Source organism: Panicum virgatum, chromosome 4N, assembly GCF_016808335.1.
Source record: "Panicum virgatum strain AP13 chromosome 4N, P.virgatum_v5, whole genome shotgun sequence".
NCBI lineage: Eukaryota > Viridiplantae > Streptophyta > Magnoliopsida > Poales > Poaceae > Panicum > Panicum virgatum.
Window position 1 is genome coordinate 44,766,922 of NC_053148.1, and position 18,666 is coordinate 44,785,587.

The 18,666-nt window shown below is 47.2% G+C and overlaps 2 protein-coding genes across 3 annotated transcripts; both read left to right on the forward strand.

The window, feature by feature from the left end:
- Positions 1-442: 442 nt before the first annotated feature.
- Positions 443-7,700, forward strand: LOC120671503 (protein STRUBBELIG-RECEPTOR FAMILY 3-like). Of its 2 annotated transcripts, XM_039951859.1 has the most exons (17): positions 443-849; positions 2,043-2,172; positions 2,254-2,322; positions 2,494-2,559; positions 2,647-2,718; positions 2,811-2,882; positions 2,999-3,070; positions 3,164-3,229; positions 3,985-4,050; positions 4,215-4,684; positions 4,760-4,813; positions 4,894-5,210; positions 5,304-5,572; positions 5,684-5,822; positions 6,596-6,735; positions 6,869-7,025; positions 7,155-7,700. In XM_039951859.1, the coding sequence occupies exons 1-17, from the start codon at positions 750-752 to the stop codon at positions 7,239-7,241; spliced, it is 2,346 nt and encodes a 781-aa protein (XP_039807793.1). In that variant the 5' UTR covers positions 443-749; the 3' UTR covers positions 7,242-7,700. The 2 variants fall into 2 exon arrangements, with proteins under 2 accessions (XP_039807793.1, XP_039807794.1); XM_039951860.1 differs by lacking the exons at positions 443-849; positions 2,043-2,172 and having other exon boundaries at positions 2,255-2,322; positions 2,457-2,559.
- A 4,232-nt stretch (positions 7,701-11,932) lies between these two features.
- LOC120668570 (B-box zinc finger protein 32-like) lies at positions 11,933-13,323 on the forward strand. Its single transcript, XM_039948310.1, has one exon. It carries the CDS (start codon positions 12,347-12,349, stop codon positions 13,034-13,036), a length of 690 nt encoding a protein of 229 aa, XP_039804244.1. The 5' UTR covers positions 11,933-12,346; the 3' UTR covers positions 13,037-13,323.
- Positions 13,324-18,666: the final 5,343 nt, after the last annotated feature.

The window sequence follows — 18,666 nt, forward strand, 5'->3', positions numbered from 1 at the left end:
AAGCTGTGTGCGTCGTCCGTCAGAGATGGACCATGGGAAACCTGTGCGAGGAGCCGAGGACCACGAGGGCACCCCGGCAAGAACAGCTATGCCCACGAGGGGGAGGCGCAGCCGCCAGCCGGCCGCGGCGGCGACATCCGTCCGCCGCCCCCGCGCGGGCGCCCGCCCGCACATGCGCGCCCCCGCGGTTGCCCAGTGCCCCACGCCCCCCCACTGCCTGCCGCCGCGGACCAGCCAGCCAGCCAGCCGCGAGCCGGCGCGGCGGCCACGGCGTCCGTCCCCCACCGCGGCCCCCCCGGCGCCCGCCAACGTAATCAGGTCCCAATCATCCCACGCCGCGGTAACGCAAGCCCCCAGCGAAGCTAACGACCCAGCCCCGCCCCTCGCGTTTTCCCCCCTCCCGGGCTCCCGGCCCGCACCTTTTTTTACGCCCGCTGTTGCGTGCTCGCGCTGCTAGTTGCCTCGCCAGTTGCGTCGCTGCTCGGCTCGGCTCCCATACCACCAGTCCACCACCCCGTCATCCATCTCCTCCTCCGCCTCCTCGCTTTTCCGTCCACTCCTCCCCCTCCCCGTCCACGCCTCCCTCCCTCTCTCTCAAGCGCGCGCCCCCATTGCTTCTCGGATCTGGGCGGGCGGGCGGCGGCCTCGCCTCGCGCTCCCGGCGGTTGCGATCTGACCCGGGTGGGGGCGCGCGGCTGCTGGCGAGCCGAATGGTGTGATCGGCCCGGCCGGGGACCGGGAGCGAGGCGATGCGGCGGGCTCCGGAGCTCCCGCTGCTGCTGGCGGCGGCTCTCCTCGCATTGGCGGCGGCGCCCGGGCTCGCGCGCGCGGCCACCGACGCGGCCGACGGTACGTCCGCGCTCCTCCCTCCCCTGCTTTTTGTCCGCGGCGAGTTGGTTCCGCGGAGTACTACGCCGGCCGCCGCTCGCCTGCTCGTGCTCCACCGGCTGCTCGATCGCGCTCTGGTTTCGGGCTTGCATGCGCGGGCGCGTCGGGCGGGTTGCTACGGTCTAGTCGGCGGTTGTGGGGGAGCGCCGATGGTGTCGGAGCAGGGGGATCGGACTGGTTCCGCGAGCTGTGGAGTCCGGTGCGGGTGCTGTGCCAGTGGCCGCGCTGCGCTGATGGGGAGCGGCAGTTCCTTTCCTGTTGATAGCTTTTCCTTTTTTTTTTCCTTTCCGCCAGCCTGTTGTTACACGGTGAGATTACGTCGGCGTCTGTCGCCGCCAAAGCGTCGAGGAGCGGGGGGCCTCTGCTCCCGCGGATTACTTTTCGTTCGCTTCGACTCCGTGAGCGAGCGAGCGAGCAGACTGCTACAGCAGAGCTCATCGGATCGCTAAGTTTTTTGTCATCGACCCCGCAATCTCAAATATACGCCGCCGGTTAGCGCAGGGCAGCCGCAACTGTAACACGGCGTGATTTGGGGTTCAGTTGATTCGTAGCGCTCGCGGCCGTCGCTGTCGGCAGGGATAACGAAAGCAACTTTTGAGGCGTTATCGAAACCATGCTGTCGTTTGCCCGTGTCTTATCTCTCGTGACAGCAAAGCAGTGACTTAAACGGATGGGCTGCTCGCATGTTGGAACTGTGGGAAGTGGATAGCATGCAGGGGAAAAGGATGGCTTGCTAATTAGTATCTTGTTTGCCGTACTACTAAAATAGCAGGATGGTTTTGTTAGTTACATTGGCAGTACAAAAAAACTGCACGGGGAGCTTTAATCATATACTTGTGTTGATTGCCACATTGATTGTACTGCAAATAGTGCACGTAGGGAGGGCCCTACTCGTGTTGGGATCCTAGGATGGTAGCCTAATTAGTGGCAATAATGTTGATTACTGTTGTCGCTGGTTCACTTCACTAGTCAATTTAGTATTGATGTGGGATCATGTTCCTGATATTATCAAGTTCGTAGATGCTTTCGAATTGCAATCATCTTGTTGAATGCGCTATTTTCAGTTCATGTGTCATGCAATGCAGGCAGTTTGGAGATCTTCTAAGGGTTAGCCCAATACTAATTATTTTTTTCATACTTCTTTATCATGTTAGTCTCTGCCATAAATGGATTGTACGTTGCACTGGGATCGCCAACTCTTCCTGGATGGACTGGAAATGGTGGAGACCCCTGTGGTGAGCTCTGGCAGGGTATCGTGTGTACTGGCTCTACTATAACTGGAATGTATGTCAGTTTCTTAACTGCATTTCCTTTCATCTGTTAGATTTGTTTATGTTTCACCCTTATCAAATTACTGATTTCTAGAACCATGAATGCTGCAAACTTGGGAGGGCAGCTGGGCAGTTTAGGGAACTTCACTTCGATCATCACCATGTAAGGGCGATAGCACTGAATTTATTATTCTTTGTTTGAGGTTCATCATTATATCCTTGTGCCAGGATCACTGCCATGTTGCCCTCGGAACTATAATTTTCTACTGATTGAATTTATGCTCTCTTTGTATCCAGGTTGAATGCCTACCTAATCAATTTGTTCTTTCTGTAGAAATCTTAGTAACAATAAAATTGGTGGAAGCATACCAGAGGACCTACCTATTACATTGCAGCAGCTGTACGTGTTACCAATTCTTTCTGCGATCCATTTGGTCCTTGAGATTACACATTTCACGGAATGATCTGTGCCTCCTTGTTGCCGCAGTTTTCTCTCTGCTAATCAGCTCACTGGAAGCATCCCAAGTTCATTGTCAAAGCTCAAAAATCTAACAGCCATGTAATTTTCTCCCCTTATTTTTCCTCACCATCATCATACTTCATGCTAGTTTGGTCTGTAAACTGTACATTGTATGATCCTTGTTTTCCCAGGTCAGTCAATGGCAACAATCTAAACGGAGACCTGCCAGATGCTTTTGATTCACTCAATGGACTTGTGAATTTGTAAGATGTGTCCTAGTTTCCTACGTTGACTTATTGGACATGTAAATTTGTAAGATGGTGCTGCGTGTGCGGATCATGGTGATTTCTTGATTGATTGACGATACCTTGCTTTACAGGGATATTTCTTCTAACAACTTGACTGGTGTGTTACCACCTTCAATGAAAAGCTTGGCATCTTTGACTACATTGTATGTTTTCATCTTTCATGGACTTTGTTATGTTATTTTTCTGTCCTTGTTTTCCCAAACTTATTTCCTTCTTCCCCACCTTCTCTGTGATAGGCACATGCAAGATAATCAACTGTCTGGGACACTTAATGTCTTGCAGGATCTCCCTCTGAAAGACTTGTAATTCCTCGCTCGATCTTATAGCCCTCGTTCCATTGTTGTTCTATTTGTTTGTATAGATACTTGAATGCATTTCAGTTTTTAGTTATCTTCTCATTTAAGTAACTGTGCTTCTATTTAGAATTTTCCCTAAGGTATATGGTAGTGCAATAAAATTTGAACTCAGTTTTCGCTACTGATTTCATAAGAGCGTAGTTATTCATATGGGCTCACTTCAATACATGTTTTACTTGAGACAATAATCTGATAGATTGTGATTGGCTGATGGCCAACACTCAAAATGTTGTGCTTTTCAAAAGTTATGCCAGATTGTAACAGAGGTAAGGAACTTTATATTAGCTATCTATTGTTATTCTAGAGAGAGAGAGAGAGAGAGAGAGAGAGAGAGAGAGAGAGAAAACTCTTCTTGTTACTTCCGTAGTATGCTGGAATTGCACTTCTTTCATCTCCCGTACACTAATATCTGGAGGCAATGATTCTCAATGTTGTTTTCTTCTTTAGAGAAACTAATGCATGCTTCGCTTACAATGATCTCGCAAATGAGCACTTCATCAGCACTTAGGAAGAATCCAACAGTTCAGCCTCTGAGAGTTACATTCACACAATGCGGCTGCTATATTCTTGTCCTTGACTTGAATTATTAAAACCACGCATAGCTTTTGTATTGAAGTTATTGATTCCGATTAATAATTCTTTGCTAATTTCCTGATTGATTCCGATTAATAATTCTTTGCTAATTTCCTGACTTTGAACAGGAATATAGAGAACAATCAGTTTTCTGGCCCAGTGCCTGCAAGTTTACTGAACATACCAAACTTCAAGTGAGAAACCTTCTTCCTTTGACCTTTCCCTTAATCAGCCTCGTAAAAACCTACTTCATTGTCTTCAAGGACATGATTTCATCTATTAAATAAGTAGATAATTTAATTAGTCACTTCTGTATTTCTGCATGACTTGTTAAGTAATTAATAGTATACCTTTGCAGAAAGGATGGGAATCCATTCAATACCAGCATAGCCCCATCTGCATCACCACTTTCACCATCAATTGGACCAGCACCAACTCCAACACCAGCAGGACCAAAACCAGCTTCGACACCAGCATCTGCACCTACTAGTTCAAATTCAACACCAGCATCAGCACCTCCATCACCTCCTTCAAGAGCTCCTCCACCGCCTAAAACAACATCAAACTCTTCTGAAGGATCAACTACACGAGATAGTACTTCATCATCTAGAAAAAACAGTGCCTCAACCCTTAAGATTGTTGGTTTTGTTCTTCTCGGAGTAGTGCTGTTCATAATTATGGTCCTCCTAGTATTATTTTGTCTATCCAAGTATGAAGAGAGACAGTCAAGATATGATCATAATAGAAGTCAGCTGGCAAGGGTGCATCATAGGGTTGAACCCCAAATCAAGCCACCTCTAGTGCAACAGAGGGATGATGTTAAAAAAGGTAAACCTTTCATCCGAGCATTATATAGCTTAGTTTTTGTTTTTACCACCCTTGTAAGATTTTTTTATTCGACAGGGCAAAGTGAGGCACTTGATAGGAGGGGCCGAGAGCTAAGTTCATCAACAGCAGGTATAAAGTCCTTGGAACTACAATCTAAGTTTTGTTCACCAACTTTGAATGTCTGAAAGTTTGTGTGCAATTGTTTGCAGCTCTCCCTAAGAAGTCTCCTGAAAACCAAAAGGAGCACGTAATTAATTTTGACCGAACAGATTCAGATATTTTTTCGGTTGGTCTACCACCACCTCCACCTCCACCACCACTACCCCCAATTGAAAAAATTGTTGCAAATCCCATTGTTCCACCAGAAAAGAGATATAGTCCTCCACCAAGAACAAGTACCCCGACTTCTGCCACACCATTTTCTGTTGCATCTCTCCAACAATACACAGATAGCTTCAGAGAGGAGAATGTGATAAGAGAGAGCAGATTAGGGAAAGTATACCTAGCTGAGCTTCCTAATGGCAAGGTATGAACTAAGTATTACTTGTCTATGAAAGAGCGGTCATTAGGGCCAGCATTCAGTTCAAGTATTAAGACACTGTTGTTGTATTTTGTGTAGTTATTGGAGGTTATGAAGATCGATAACGCTAATGGAAGAATATCAGTAGATGATTTCCTAGAACAGGTCGAATGTATCTCAGAGATTAAGCACCCTAACATTCTTGAGTTAGTTGGATATTGTGCTGAATATGGGCAGAGGTTACTCGTGTACAATCACTTTAGCAGAACAACACTAGATGATGCACTTCATGATAGAGAGGACTCTGAAAGTGCATTGTCATGGAATGCTCGCCTTCAGGTTGCTCTTGGTTCAGGAAAAGCCTTAGAGTAAGTGAAATTATTGGTCTATTATCAGTACAATAATCCACATGTGGTGTTCTTCTTAAAAAACATTTGAACTTTCCCTCAATTCATTCTCAAATTACTTTTTCCCTGCAGGTATCTCCATGAAAGCTTCCAACCTCCAATTGTGCACCAAAATTTTGAACCAGCTAATGTGCTCCTTGATAAAAAGTTCTCCGTGTGCGTTGCTGAATGTGGACTGGCAGAACTGATGCCATCAGGTTCTGTCACTCAGGTAAGCTATAATATATGATGTATATGCTTCATGTTTTTAGAACACCTAAGAATGGAGATAATGCAAGCATGGTTTAATCTACATCTTTTCATCGTTTCCATTATGTTTGAATTGCGGACATTGCTATGGCCTAAATAGCTCAAAATTAGAATAGCATCTGAATCCATAGGTGTTAATGGTTAACCATGAGTTAATCTGCCATAACATTTGCTTGCTCATTGTAGGATAATTTGTGTTGACAAGCCCAGGGATTTCCCATGTCATAAACTGTAAAAAAAACTTATTTATACCAGTTGTGTATTGTAAGTATGTAATAATTTCTGTCTTCTCACTTTTTTCGAGAAGCAAGTTTTAATCATTTATAGTTATTATATTGATTATAGTAAACTTATATGCTTTATTGAAATATGGAAATGAGCAACTAAATGTTATGGAGAAAATAATGTAATATTTGCAACTAAGGCCTGAACAACAAAGATGATGGTCCTGATATTTGAGTAAACAGATCCTGGCTTATGTGTCAGCCTTTGACTCGTCTTGTTTGAAAATGCTACATAGCCCTTTGGTTTGAACTTGGAAGCGCTTAAATTCTGATTTACGTAAAGGTGTTGATTTTCTTATTTACTCGTGGTGGATGCCTAATACTTTCCGATTTTTATCACAAATAAGTGGGCTTGGTTTGCTTGATGTTGCTAAGGTGTGGCAAATTCACCTTGTTATGCCCATGGCCAGAAATTGCAAGTGTAATCACAGCTGCTGTTTATTCATTACAGCTTTCGGGTCGGATGCGTGCATTAATGAACTACGAAGCACCTGAGTTCCAGGATTCTGGGGACATTTCAGAACGGGGTGATGTGTACAGCTTTGGTGTAGTGATGCTAGAACTTCTTACTGGCCGTAAACCGTATGATAGGTAAGGGGTTATTAAAAGCAAAGCTTAGCTTGACCAGTATCTTTCCCCAGTTATTGCAGATCCTTCTTGTTAAGTAAGAAGGGAGGGAAACGGCTTTATGCCTCACATGTCTGCTTTATGTGAAAATACGCAGTTCACGCCCACGTCATGAGCAACATCTTGTTAGATGGGCCAGTTCTCAGCTTCATGACATTGAATCCCTGTCCAAGATGGTGGACCCATCTATACGTGGACAATGTTCTGAGAAAGCATTGTCACGATTTGCTGACATAATCAGTCGCTGTATCCAGGTAGTCACTTTTACAATCTTCTTTCATACTAATCTGCAATTTTTAAGCAGCACGCATCTGAACTCTTCATTCTTTGCAAGTGTTTTGGAGAAGGGATCATTTGTCTGATCTGAATCTTTTGTATTGCAGCGGCAGCCAGAGTTCAGGCCACCAATGTCTGAAATTGTCCAAGACCTAGCTAGACTTGTAAATGCTACTGGTGAGGAATCAGAGTAACAAACAAATCCTGGAGGACATACAGATACAAACCTCGTGACCAAGTTGCGTGTTGTACAAATTTTGGGAAGGTAATTGTTTTGCCACATTGTGAGGAGAATCTTGTGAAGATTTATTTTCCTCGGAGAGCATTCTACACTCCATATTCTGAGGAGGATCTTGTGAAGATATATCTTCCTCGGAGAGCATTCTACAATCTACACTCCCATGTTCTATTGTTGCGAGGAGAATCTTATGAAGATTTATTTTCCTCGGAGAGCATGCTACACTAACTCATGCCAAATTGGAGCTTCATTTACACAAGACAGGAGGGTGGAGGTGCAACCATTTGTGCACCTGGTTGTTGATGATAAAAATCCCTGTAATTTTTGCGGACGTGATATTATAGCTGGATCCTGAATTCTTGTAACCAACACTCCGGAATTCATTGAATCAGTCACTCTAAAGCTAGTTATTCCATTCTCCGTGTGCTTATAATAATGCTGAATCTGTTCTGATACTTACTCCTGTAAAACCCAATGGTGCCAAACTGCCAATCTTCCAGTGTTGGCATGCTGAGACCTGAGAGTGACAGTTTTCTGTGGATCTACTCTGTAAACGCTGAGAAAGAGAACCATAGAGAGAGATTTGTTTACAATGCATGCGCGAAGATGTATAAATTCGCCATGCTTGTCTGGAGGCCTTGAACTCAATGGATCCAGATGTTCAATTTTCCAGCTCCACCAGAAAAGCTGTGGGCTGTGGCCGCATATGTCCTTGGTGACACAATGAGGGCCGTGTTTGGTTGTACGGTGAAAAAATTTTCACCCTACTTTGACCACTGATTACGAGTATTAAATAAAGTCTAATTACAAAACCACCTCCACAACCCCTGTGTAAATCGCGAGACGAATCTAATGAGTCTTTTGACCGCGTGATTAGAGGGTGATTACTGTAACTTCACTGTAGCAAATCATCAATTAATTAGCGTCATTAGATTTATCGCGAAAAGTTACACCCGTCCCTGAAAAGGTTTTGCAAATAGACTTTATTTAGTACTCCATGCATACGAGATTCTCTTCTCGAAAAACGTGCGCGAAATTAACCAAACACGGCGCAGGTATGCATCGAGAACCCAATGGCTCAGCAACTTTCCACGAGCATGCATGATCTACTGTGGCCTGTGGGGAGTCGTGAAGCGGACCACCTGAGACGCTGGTTGCGTCCGGGTCTTCGCGGTTGGTATGGATCCGCAAGTTCTGCTTCCCGTTCGGTCAGTTCTTGAATGTCATGTTGCACGGCATTTTGTGGTTGACGCTGGCCGTAGCTGGTCTCTGATGGAAGCCTGTGGCCCATGTTTGTCCTTGTACTGTCAGATTGGGACTCTCCTCCTCCTCGCGTCAGTTGTCTATTCTAGCTGTGTTTTGCACTTGCACCCTGCTTATTAATTACAAAATCAAGCGTGTTTTAAAAAATCTTAATCTCGTAGTTTCAAGACTCCGATTCTTATTATTTGCTTGTACATGCTCTTTTTTTCATACATCGAGCGAGATGATACACCTGATTTCGTGTATTTTCCATTTCCTGCATCGAGATTTGAGAAACTGAGATTCGAACCAGCATGCCGGCGCGTTTAGTTCCCAAAAATTTTCACCTCCCCTTTAAACACACGTATGAAGCACTAAATGTAATTGAATAACAAAACTAATTACATAGTTTGGATGTACACGTCGAGACGAATCTTTTGAGTCTAATTAGTGCATGATTAGCCATAAATGCTACAGTAACCCACATGTGCTATGATGCGGTCAAAGGCCTCAAAAGATTCGTCTCGCGGTTTCCAAGTGAGTTCTGAAATTAGTTTTTTAATTAGTGTCCGAAAAATCCTCCTGACATCTGATCAAAGAATCGATTTGACACCCAAAATTTTTTGCAAACGGAACTAAACGCGCCCAAAACTTCTCAATCAATGAGAGCTACGAACTGCGTCAGGACAGCGACGAGCCGGCGTCCGCTCCGCCACAAGATGCAGGAGTACTTCCTGGTGCGGTGGGGCACACGCACCGCACATCCTGCGACGTCGATTTTGGAGCTGGAGTTGCTGCGGATGCCATGTGGTTGGCCCAAGTTGCGTATTCTTTCCTGGCTCGCCCGCACTGGGGCCAGGGCATAAATCCAAAAACCCCGCCCCTTTACTTTTTTTTTCTATTTTCGTATACAAAGCTGGGATCGTATAATTAGGCCCCACCATCTTTTCCTTGGAGCATTCCAGGCCCATCACCCCCATACTACACTCACTCGTTGGGCTGGAGCTGGAACTGGTGGTTGGAGTGATGTGAGAGAAAAATAATATTGACTAGTTGGTGGTTGGATGCTGGTGTTGGAGCTGAGTGGGAGAAAAATACTGTTGAACTAGAGACTGCTGGAGCTGTCGAACAAAATAACTACTGGCGCCAGATACCGACCGATAGTAGCATCGCAGCTCGTTCCAGCGTGCGTCGTTCAGTGACACACTCCACATCGCAGCTCGTTCCTCGAACATGAACCACCTGTGGAATTAAAATGGCGTCTTGTTCTTGTCCTCTTTGCCGCCGCACGTGCAGCTGTGTCCGCACGCACGAACTATGGTCTCTTCACAGCCCAATAAAACCCTTAAAATTTTTAGTTCAAAAATACATATATTTAGAGCCCGGCTTTTTTAAGACCCGATCCTTAAATTTTCTAGTTCAAAATGTTGAGCCCTTTACCACCCCTAGCCACAGTGCGTCCGGACAGGAGCGGAGCCACCCCGGTCCACAGGAAACTGGTGGCCGGCCGGCGACGCGAGAGGCTGGCTTGGCCGCTGTCGCCGTCGCTCCTTTCCGGGGCCCCTGCCGCACGTTCCCGGGTCGGTTTCGCCCCCGCCGAATCTGATCCGCCGACGAGGTGCCGCCACGTCGGCCGATCCCCTTCTATTCGGTTCTCGTAGCGGTCGCGTGCGGATTTTAATTTGCCGCAGAAAAATATCTCCTGCCGGAGGATGCCCGCAGAATAACGATACCTACCGGTACCAGTGCCTGGCTCTGCCTAGCTACCTGCCAACGGAGCCTTCAAAAAAAAAAAGCGACGAGCATCATGGTAACATCGTGTGAACCATGGTTTGACGCTCCCGGTAAAACCAATCAGCACGTACTACTCCCTTGGCCACGACTTGGGGTAATCGTATCGGAAGCATGTAGCCGCACAAGAGAAAGGCGAGGCTGAAGGTTCCAGAAGAACATTGCGAACGTGAGCCAAGAGCTGCCATGAGCTGACTGAGCTCGCGCGACCACCCATTAAACAAAGGGGGGCCAGGTTTGGACGAGAAAGTCCCTCCCTCTACCTAGCGTGTGTTTAGTTGGTGAAAAAAATTTAAGTTTTGATACTGTAGCACATTTCGTTGTTATTTGACAAATAATGTTCAATCATGAACTAATTATGCTTAAAAAATTCGTCTCGTTGTAATCAGTTGAACTATGTAATTAATTATTTTTTTTAACTATATTTAATACTCCATGTATGTGTCTAAAAATTTGATGTGACAGTTATGTAGAAACTTTTTTTTTTTGATCTAAACACCACCACCCCCTCTAGATTCCATCGCGAGCGCGCGCCACGACTGGCGCCCCCGGATCACACGCAGAGCTGCTGACTCGCCGCCGAGGTTTGTGGCCTCCGTTTCACGTGACTCTCGTAGGCTCTCGACCCTAACGGCTGGTCAGGGGAAAAAATGGTGGTCCCCGGCACGTCCCCACGAACGGAGCTCGAGCGAGCCCCACGCGGCCACGTTGCGGCCGATATGACCTGCCCCGCCGGGCGCGGCTCGACACGCGCCCGCGCCTGCCTACCCCGCGGACGGAATCGATTTCCTGGCCCCGGGCGCGGCACCGTGTCACCTGCTGGCCACCGCCGATCGCCCCCGATGATATTTTTTCTTCCTCCTTCCCCCAGCAGCGAAGCGTTCCGTTGCCGCGACGCAACCGGATCGGAGGGTAGGTCCCGGCATGCTGTGCCTGTGCGTGGTCGGTCGCTAGCACCTAGAAGGAACAATACGAAATCCGGTGACGGATCGGACCAACACGTACCGGATCTGGCGTGCCGTCAGCGAATACCGAGACCGTTGCCAGCCTCGAACTTCGACAGCGGGGGTGCACACGCAACCGGCCACCTGGAGCCCCAGACCCCCCCTGCCCTGCTCCGAAAGCGAGGGAATTCGTTCGTTTCCGAGCCACAGAAACGACAAGGAACGCAAGCGGGCGGCCGAAAGGCGAAGAAGTTGGCCGCGCGCGATTCGTTTCGACCGCGACGAGGTTGTGTGGCCGGGGATCGCTCTGCTCTCTCCCTTTCAAAATAAATACATTTCTAAGATCAAATACGGAAACCAATACATACTGTAAAATTATTAAAATATTTTTTGTCTTTTGTGAGAAGAGTCTGATTATTGTTTTGTCTTTTCTATAAGAATATTCCGGATACTCTTATTTTTTATGAAAGATTAGTCAAAATAATAATTTTTATGGGACAAATTTTAAATTCTAGATGTGCAATTATTTTTAGAACGGAAGGAGTATGTGCCTATGGCGCGACGCCCGCCCGCCGACCCCGCAACGAGCGGCCCGTGGCCATGCCCAAGTGTCGCGCGGTGATCACACAAGAGTAGACGATGGGCGGGTGCCACGGGAACGGAGGAGGAGACGCCGACGTCTCCTCGGCTCGCTGACATCGCTGTGTGGGCGGGGCGCGCGCGCGCGAGGCGTCGAGCGACCCCGCGTGCGTCCACGTCGTCCTCGCGAGAGGGACGGGGCCCGCTCCGAACTGCACGTGGAAGGGGGCGACCGGCGACGTCACGCCCGCGAGCGGCCACCCGGCCTCCGCCTCCGCCTCCTTAAATACGCGCCGCGCCGAGCTCTCTGCTAACCGCTCCGCCCACCAACCTCGACTGGACTGGAAGCGTTTACCTCTCAGGCGTCGCCGCGGCGCAGGTGGACGGAAGCAAGAGGGCGAGAGCGAGCCGGTGCGGCAGCGGCAGGACGGAGTGAGGAGGCGGGAGGATTGAGCAGGAGGCGACGGCGCGCGGCTAGACGCGAGCGCGGCGGGAGGGGGAGACGATGGGGCGCGGCGGCGGGAGCGGCGGGGTCGCCTGCGCGGGCGCGGCGGGGCGCCGCTGCGACTGCGAGCTCTGCGGCGCGCCCGCGGCCGTGCACTGCGCGGCGGACGCGGCGTTCCTCTGCGCCGCGTGCGACGCCAAGGTGCACGGGGCCAACTTCCTCGCGTCGCGGCACCGCCGCACGCGCCTCCTCCCCCTCCCCCCGGTGACGGCGGAGGAAGAAGACGGGCAGGACGACGACGAGGGGTACGCGTCCGCGGCCGACTCGGCGCCCACGGCGCCGCGGCGGGCGCGGGCCGGGAGGCCGCCGAGGAGGGGCGCGGCCACGGGGCGCGCCGAGGCGGTGCTCGAGGCGTGGGCCAAGCGGATGGGCCTCGCGCCGGGGGCGGCGCGCCGGCGCGCCGCGGCGGCCTGGCGCGCGCTCCGCGCCCGCGGGGCCGACGCCGCGGCCGCGCGCGTCCCCCCGCGCGTCGCCATGGCAGCCGCGCTCTGGTGGGAGGTGGCGGCGGGAGGCGGCCACCAAGACGCGCTGCGGCGGCTGGAGGCGTGCGCGCACGTGCCGGCGCGGCTGGTGGTGGCCGTGGCCACGTCCCTCCTGGCGCGCGCCCGCGCCCGCAGGCGGGCCGCAGTGGAGGAGGGCTGGGACGAGTGCGCGTGGGCCGGGCCCAAGTACAGTCCGGCCCGCTCCTGATCTCCCTTTCTTTCTTGTGCTGTGTGCTTGCTCGAGCATGACTGATGAGAAGCAAATTTCTCACTTGTATACCTTGTTTGTTACCGTTTGCCTTACTCCGCGCTAAGCAAACCTAAATCTCGTGGTTAGGAGTTGTTTGCTTGGGAGCAGATTGTGGCTCAAGTAGGGACAATGTTTGCCGAAATTGCAATGATTCGCAGTGTATACTTTTAGAAGAAAAAAAACAACTCTATGATTCATATGTGTGTTGCAATTGGCAAACTTGACAAGTTTCTTTATATATATTATTACTTGTGTCTTCTCTTCTCTTCTTAATAAGGTAGTTTAGGAGCTAGACTTTTAAACGGATTAGATCAACAAGTTCAGTTATACACATCATCTGAAGGGCTGAAGGTATGGTACATCTAGTCTAGCTTTTACCCGCCTCGGCGCCTTCGCTTCCCAGATGCGCCGGCGGAGCACAAGCGGAAGCTTTGCAGCTTCGTCCAAAGAATCCAAAGTACACCGTAAAGTATACCGGCGGTATCTATAGACTAGTCCCCTGTTGTTAACCCTCTTTCTCAGATGTCGAGTTCAAGTTATAGATTTTTGGAATTTTCAACTTGATTTGCAAAGTTGTAAGAAATTTTCACTTTCAGCTGGACAAGTTATAGTTTGGATGCCAGCCTTGAACATGTTGCCCGAGCATTTGAGTTGCTTGTCACCTGCTTAATTCATTCAAAAATTGCCTGGTCAAGCAGCTAACAATTCGGTGGCATTTTAGTTGGTTCAATGCAAGCAGCATTTTAGGTTCAAATAGTTGCATGTGTTTACAATCACCACTGATTCAAAAAAAAAACACTATTTGCAACTATGTTGATTCTCGAGGACAAAGGGAAATGAAGTTGGTTATTAAAAGGAAGATACTTCTTATGACAGTAGTCACTGTGTTCGGCTGGCTGGTGCTAATGGCTGGTGCTGATTTTTTTGTGAGAGAAAAGTACTGCTGGCTGGCTGGTGCTGGTTTTGTGTGAGAGAGAAATACTGTTGGCTGGATGCAGTGAAGATAAAGCGAACAGAGTGAGTGTAATGTAGATTGTGTAAACAATCATAGACGACTCGTGCTACTACTGGATGCTTCACACGACCATGCTAAAGTGGTATATTTTTTTAAAAAAAGGAGCTAAACTACTGAATTCAATCTTGTCACTATAGTTGCAAGTTTCATCCCTTATATATAGGGTTCCGTACCAGAACTTATTGATTACTATTAAAGTGGTATGTTTTCAAAAAAGAACTGAACTACTGAATTCAATCTTGTCAATACAGTTGCAAGTTTCACCCCTCATAGAGTTCAGTACCTGAACTTGTTTTATCCCTCGTAGTGTTCCCGCACCCAAACTTATATTGATTCGTTGTAATATCCGGTACCTATTTGAGAGTATCACTAGGAAAAAGTATGAGATATGAGGTTATTTGGAAGGATGTCAATGAGCTCTTCTCCCATGGAAAGGTCGTAAAGATCTACCGATAAGTTTGGGTAACTTCAACAAGAGCAACTTCTTTTGGTACGAACTTATCCTTTGTACCCTCTTATATCCATTTTCACTCCTTTTTAGCGAGATGTTGCGTCTATTTTCACCCCTTCTAGCAAGGTTTTATTTAGACTCTATTTGACATAGCTTCAGCTTCTCCTAAAACTGCTCTTGAACAGTGTTATCCTAAACGCTAAATAGTAATCGGTCAGTCACCTACCGTTTAGCCATTCATGCAAAACGGGTGTTTAAACAGTCAAAACAGTCATTTAAACGGTCAAGACAACCGATTAAATGGAAATGGTGTACCATTGTGTAGTATTTAAACGGTGTGTAAACGGGCTAAACGACCGTTTAGGCAAACAGCACTCTTGAAGCAACTTCTCTGATAAAGTTGTAGCTGTTTTTAAAATCATTTGGCGAAACATGGGCCTGCGGAAGAAACTAGGCGAAGCTACTATTTCCGGCTCCTCCTCCCCAGTATAAGCTGGAAACAGCTTCACCAAGTGCTTCGTGGATGAAGTTGCTAGCAAAATACATGTTTGGCACACCTGAAGCTATGCTAGATGAGGCCTCAGATTCCTTCCATGTGCTTGGCATATGATACATCAAAATATACCTAGGATCAATGGATCATCATGGGAGAACCTAAAAACAAACTCGATAGCAAGCAATATGAACAAATTTCTAATAAAAATCACCTAGCAAAGGGACTCCCCAAAAAGGCAAAAATCTATAGATAGCGTGTGTGCATCACAACGTGCTAAGAGGAACACTTGTTGTATTGATGTTAGACGTAAGCCGAAGAAGATTATCGTGACCGACCGGAGAAAAAGTGAGGAATGGGGAAATTTATCGTGATCGGAGACGAAGCGAGATGCTGGATTACGGATTAGGGGTTTCGGGATTTGGGTGACTAAAATAAGGTCATAGCAGGACAGGAGGTCCGAGGTAGCAGATGGCAAGTGAAGCAGCACGGAATACAATTGAGCGGGCAGCAGATGGTCGGCGCGATGGTTAGGCGGAATTTCTATATATTCAGCGCACGAAGTTCGCGCAGAAGGGGTGAAGTGGCTACCGGCGCCGCCGGGCTGTCTCGCACCGCCGCTCGTGCGTGTGTCGGCCGGAGGAGTGCGAACTAGGGGAGGAAGAGGGGTGGATCGGCCTGGGTGGTGATTGAGATGGCGGAGCTTAAGTTTTTGGGTTTCCAGAACTCCAATAGCCACCGACCATAGAGAAGGAGGTCGGTTGCGGTGGTGGCCCGACGATGGACATGAGGCGGCACTCGGCCAGGCGAGGCTGTACAACCGGTGGGTGGTGGCCAGTGGTGGGAGCGAGGAGGTAGAAGGTGGCGGTAGGTGATGGGCGGATGAGGCAACAGCGAGAGCCGCCACCTAGGGCGGAGGACGGCCGGTCGGAGTATGGTTGGAGGAAGAAGCCTTCTACGATTGCATCACCCTATCTCGAACAATGCGATGAATAGACACCCTGACGGTTAGGTCACCCGAGTCATAGGCATAAGTGAGATGTGTTGGATCACGGGAAGAAGAAAGGGAAAGGTTGTGGCGTTTGCCATGGAGCCGCTTGAAAGCCATGTCTGGCGAAGCACACCAACCTGTTGGCGAACGTCGGGTCCGGCGGGGGCCATCGGAGTTGCAGCGCGCTACGCGCGGGATACCGCAGGACCATGGCCTACTCGCTGCCTGGTGGCCTGTTGCCCACATGCGCACATCTCATTGGAGCAATTCCCCAACGCCCATGGCAATGGAATTCTTTGGTTCTAAGCAAACTTCGGAAACTGGCATATAAAAAGGTTTAACAACCTCTGCCGCATTATATATTCCTTGGGGATTAAGGCTTTTCCTAAACAGAAGAGGACTCTGTCTCCATGCATGTCAATTGTAGATAGAGTCCTGATTCTGGATCCAACAATTTCCAAAACATGGGGGGCGCTGCAAGTCCATTATTATAGTTATCGGGTAGGTTTTTCTTCATCTAGTTAGATATGCTGATCTGCACAAATATTCTTCACGTATTTCAATTTGCAGCAGCAGGTTGTAGCAGAGCTGTTATAATATTTTTCTCAGGGGTCAAGTCAATAATGTGTTGTGTTGGTGTCCTGTACAATATTTGGAATCAAAAGGGTACAATATTGTGTGCCTTATTGTGCAAGATACACAAGTCTATTTTCCTACACTAGGGTTTATTTCTATTTATATATATAAATATAAAAATACATAAATAAATATATTTATAGACTAGAATTATATTTGGTTTCAATGTTGGACTTAAGCAGAAAATCGCCTCTCAAAATATTATCTATAAATACGAGGAGAGTCTTAGCGCAACTATCAATCATCCCATTAGGAGTTGGAGAGACATCGATCATCTCCCGATGTCGTGGAGGAGGACCGCTTCCTATTCAGATCCGATCTAAAACTCGTCGATCTAGATCCGATCTAAAACTCGCCGATCTAGATCCAATCTACAGGCATGCATGAATTCACTTTGCCCTGCATCTTCTTCTTCAAACATGTTTTTAGATCCACTTTGGTATATGTATGCCCATCTATTGTCAGTTTAGAGGTTTTTTGCTTGAAATTTTTGGTTCAGCTTTGATCATGTAGATTATCATTGCATGAGTGTCGTATTGATGATGACATTCACAATAAACTATCCTCTTTCACCTTTCAATTTAGTCTTTCCCCTCCAAGATGTGTCCAGATGCACATGACTTTGTATCCTAGTCTGATTTGATCTTTTTTCTATCCTCAAAAAGTATTATTTGATTCTTTCAGTTATCTTTCAATTGACTATTTCTCCCCTACAAATCTAACTCAATCTTTTAACATTATTAATAAATAGATAGTGAGATTTGTCTCCCTCGTAGGATTGACATTCTTTTTCGAGTTTTGTTGTTCACCACTTTCATTGATCAAGGGATTCACTAGAGCCCTACTAAAGTTGTGGAACGAAGGATACTATTATTGCCGTTTACTGCTTGCAATAAGGCTTAGTTAGAAGGGATTCCATTGAACTTCAACATAGTTTTGAGACGAAGGCAAGACTGATAGGTCGCGACTGGCGGTCCGATCGCGGGATTCACTAGAGCCCTACTAAAGTTGTGGAATGAAGGATACTATTATTGCCGTTTACTGCTTGCAATAAGGCTTAGTTAGAAGGGATTCTATTGAACTTCAACATAGTTTTGAGACCAAGGCAAGACTGATAGGTCGCGACTGGCGGTCCGATCGCGGTCCGATCTAACAACTTCCATGAGAGTGGTGATAGGAAAGGTAGGTTGATGATGACTAGGCAGCACATATAATAGGTCTATAGGAAACTAATGTTGAGTTGGATATAAGAACATGTGTGTGTTTAATGAGAACATGACACTAAAACTAGAATCACTTTGTCCCCCTTTTATAAAGCGTATTTTAATTTGAAAATGTCAAACAATATAAATTTGATAAATAGTTAATTATATTATCTTTCTAGACATTCTAACCAACCACAAGCCACAAAGTGATTGTGTTTTACTCCCTCCATTCTCTATTGATAGTCCTATTTCACCTTGGCACAATGACCAAGGAAATGCAACCTTGCTTATCTTTGCTAGTCATCCAATATCTTTGCTAGAAACTTCTCGTTACCAGTGCCATTTATTGCCATGGTACTTATCAACAGCAAATATGACTATCATTTGTGACTATTTGAATTTTGGAAATAGGACTATCAAAAGAGAATGGAGGGAGTAAAAATTAGGGTTTGAATTCTCTTAGGCTCTAACCACACATTATATTTTGAGGCTTGATCTTTTGCCCACTTTTTTTGATGAGCCTTAAAATAATAGTGTCAGCCACTTGATTCCTTTTAACCATCTTTATTTGTTGTGACCTTTGTGTCTTGGTCAATAATGACATACAAGTCGTGCACACATTATATACAATATACTTATTAGATAGTTTTATTATCCAAGTGTGCTTAGGCCTTGTTTATTTCAGCTTCTGGTCGATTTTGGAAAATCCAAAAGTTAGATGACTCTAAAAATCGAGCCTTTAAAATTGGCTAGGAACCAAAACAAATAGGACCTTACTCACCTATGTATGGTCTAAT

Bases quoted from the DNA above. Each gene is read 5' to 3' on its own strand.
- LOC120671503 (XM_039951859.1), top strand. From the start codon at position 750: ATGCGGCGGGCTCCGGAGCTCCCGCTGCTGCTGGCGGCGGCTCTCCTC. The intron at 2,719-2,810 runs GTAATTTTCTCC...TTGTTTTCCCAG, and splicing joins CTCAAAAATCTAACAGCCAT to GTCAGTCAATGGCAACAATC. The intron at 4,685-4,759 runs GTAAACCTTTCA...TTTATTCGACAG, and splicing joins GAGGGATGATGTTAAAAAAG to GGCAAAGTGAGGCACTTGAT.
- LOC120668570 (XM_039948310.1), top strand. From the start codon at position 12,347: ATGGGGCGCGGCGGCGGGAGCGGCGGGGTCGCCTGCGCGGGCGCGGCG.